This window comes from Corvus brachyrhynchos, unplaced genomic scaffold, assembly GCF_000691975.1.
Source record: "Corvus brachyrhynchos isolate BGI_N302 unplaced genomic scaffold, ASM69197v1 scaffold10, whole genome shotgun sequence".
In the NCBI taxonomy this organism is placed as follows: domain Eukaryota; kingdom Metazoa; phylum Chordata; class Aves; order Passeriformes; family Corvidae; genus Corvus; species Corvus brachyrhynchos.
The window spans coordinates 3,903,268-3,905,004 of record NW_008236180.1 but is presented as its reverse complement, the minus strand read 5'-3'; the positions used below and the strand labels follow the sequence as shown (position 1 = coordinate 3,905,004).

General features: G+C 44.8%; 1 protein-coding gene across 1 annotated transcript in view; it reads right to left on the bottom strand.

Moving 5' to 3' along the window:
- Window positions 1-1,737, bottom strand: part of TPD52L2 (tumor protein D52 like 2) — a gene marked incomplete at its 5' end in the record, with an annotated part of 15,416 nt that overhangs the window by 5,773 nt on the left and 7,906 nt on the right. Inside the window, 1 exon segment of the mRNA XM_008634427.2 lies at window positions 1,716-1,737. This exon segment is cut by the window's right edge and continues 27 nt beyond it. Coding sequence (XP_008632649.2) covers window positions 1,716-1,737 — 22 coding nt within the window.

Genomic DNA, 1,737 nt, shown 5'->3' with positions numbered 1-1,737 from the left:
GGAGACAGAAGCTGCCTCTATTTCGTAACACCTCACCCAAGGTATTAGCTATAAAAAGGAATGCAGATGTTGAAGCTGAGCAAAACCATTGCTGCAAAGGCCTGCCTCGTGCCTGGGCCAGTTGATTACATGGCCAGTTGTCACAGTGACTGTGCCAGGCCAGCTCTGCCACCAGGAGAGCACCCCAGTATCCCCTCTCTCCATCGCCTGCTCCTGGGATGGCACAAACATTTTGGCAGCTGCATGACCTGCATTCTCCCAGCTAAAAAAACAACAGGCAGGAGCAAGCCTGTCAAAACAGCTTCTGCCAGTGGCAACCCTGGTTCAGGAGTTCCCCGTGTGGTCCCAAAAAAAGCACAGTTCCCATTCCTTTGCTGCAACAGCCTGGCCAGACTGCAGAAACCAGGCCCCAAATTCACTTATCAATTTGGCAAAATGTGTTCCCACCACATCTTGTGCCAGTAGCTGTAATCTGCTGTGATTACATGAAAGTCTCTTTTTCCAGCAGACTAGGGAGTTTCCAGGAAAGAAAAGTTACAACTTGAATGCTGGAAAGGGTAGGAAGCCAGCTAGTCCTCTGCCAAATTCAGAGATGTGAGCTACTGAAAACACCAAAAAATACCCTCCAGGAACACAGTAACTAGCTCACTGAGGACAGAATCAGAATAAATCAGCACTATGTGATCAGAGGCCAACAAGTTCTTACCACTTGGATACTCCCAGCCACAGTGGAATAGGAAATTCCCTACAAAGAACGACAGCTACCCATTCAATCCAAGGTCTGAGACAGCACGTTAAATACAAGCTCTAAAAATCCTCCCTTAGTAACCTAGACAGGCTGTACATCCAGAACTAGCTCTCAATTCCAAGAAAAACATGGTCAAGGGATTCTGCATGAAAAAAGTGGATGTTACCATCAGTGGGGAAGAAATCTTTAGCTTAAAGTTCTGAGCAGGTAAATCACCAATTCTAACCTTGAGCTCTGTACAGCTGAGAAACTCACAGAGCAAGAACCTCAGCCAGGAGAACCTGTGCCTCTTGCCAGTTTGGAGAGGTTTATATTTGCAATTATTTCAGTGGTCGTCTACTTAAGGAATGGAGATAACCCCAACCACAGAACAAATTGTCAGTGTTGTCATAATCTTCTGAATCAATTGCTATTTTCCAACCAACATGACATAACTGTGCCTGGAAGACATACTGCCCTTCTCCATGGAATGTCAACACCCGGGGCTTGAAACCACATGGAATGCAGCAAACAGACTTTGCCCTTTCTGTTTTTAATCAGAACAGAGCACAGAAGGGATGACCCCTCTCTAATCCAAAGCAGTTACACTGAGGAAACACACCTCCATAATCCAGTAAGGAATGGAAAAGGGAAATTTTAATTCTAGTTTCTTACATATGACATAAAAGCTGCAGTGAATCCACATGACAGTAAAAGGGAGAAGGCTGGTAAAAATGTTTGGTCAGTTCTCCTAAACCAAACCAAATTTAAATGCCTTAGAACAGGCTTATCCCCTCAGTAAATCTTCAGTAAATGCTTAGTCTGTCCTAAACTACAGTGCATGGGGCCACACAGAAGGTGGCAGTCCATCAACAGCAACGTGCTGCCAACTAAACAGAAAAATGGAATAAAGCCTAGTTATTGTCTAAAGTCCCATTCCTGTTTGAAACCAAGATCAAAGCACCAGAGTGCAAACCAGAAATCTTACATCATGTCACCGAGCTGCCTGC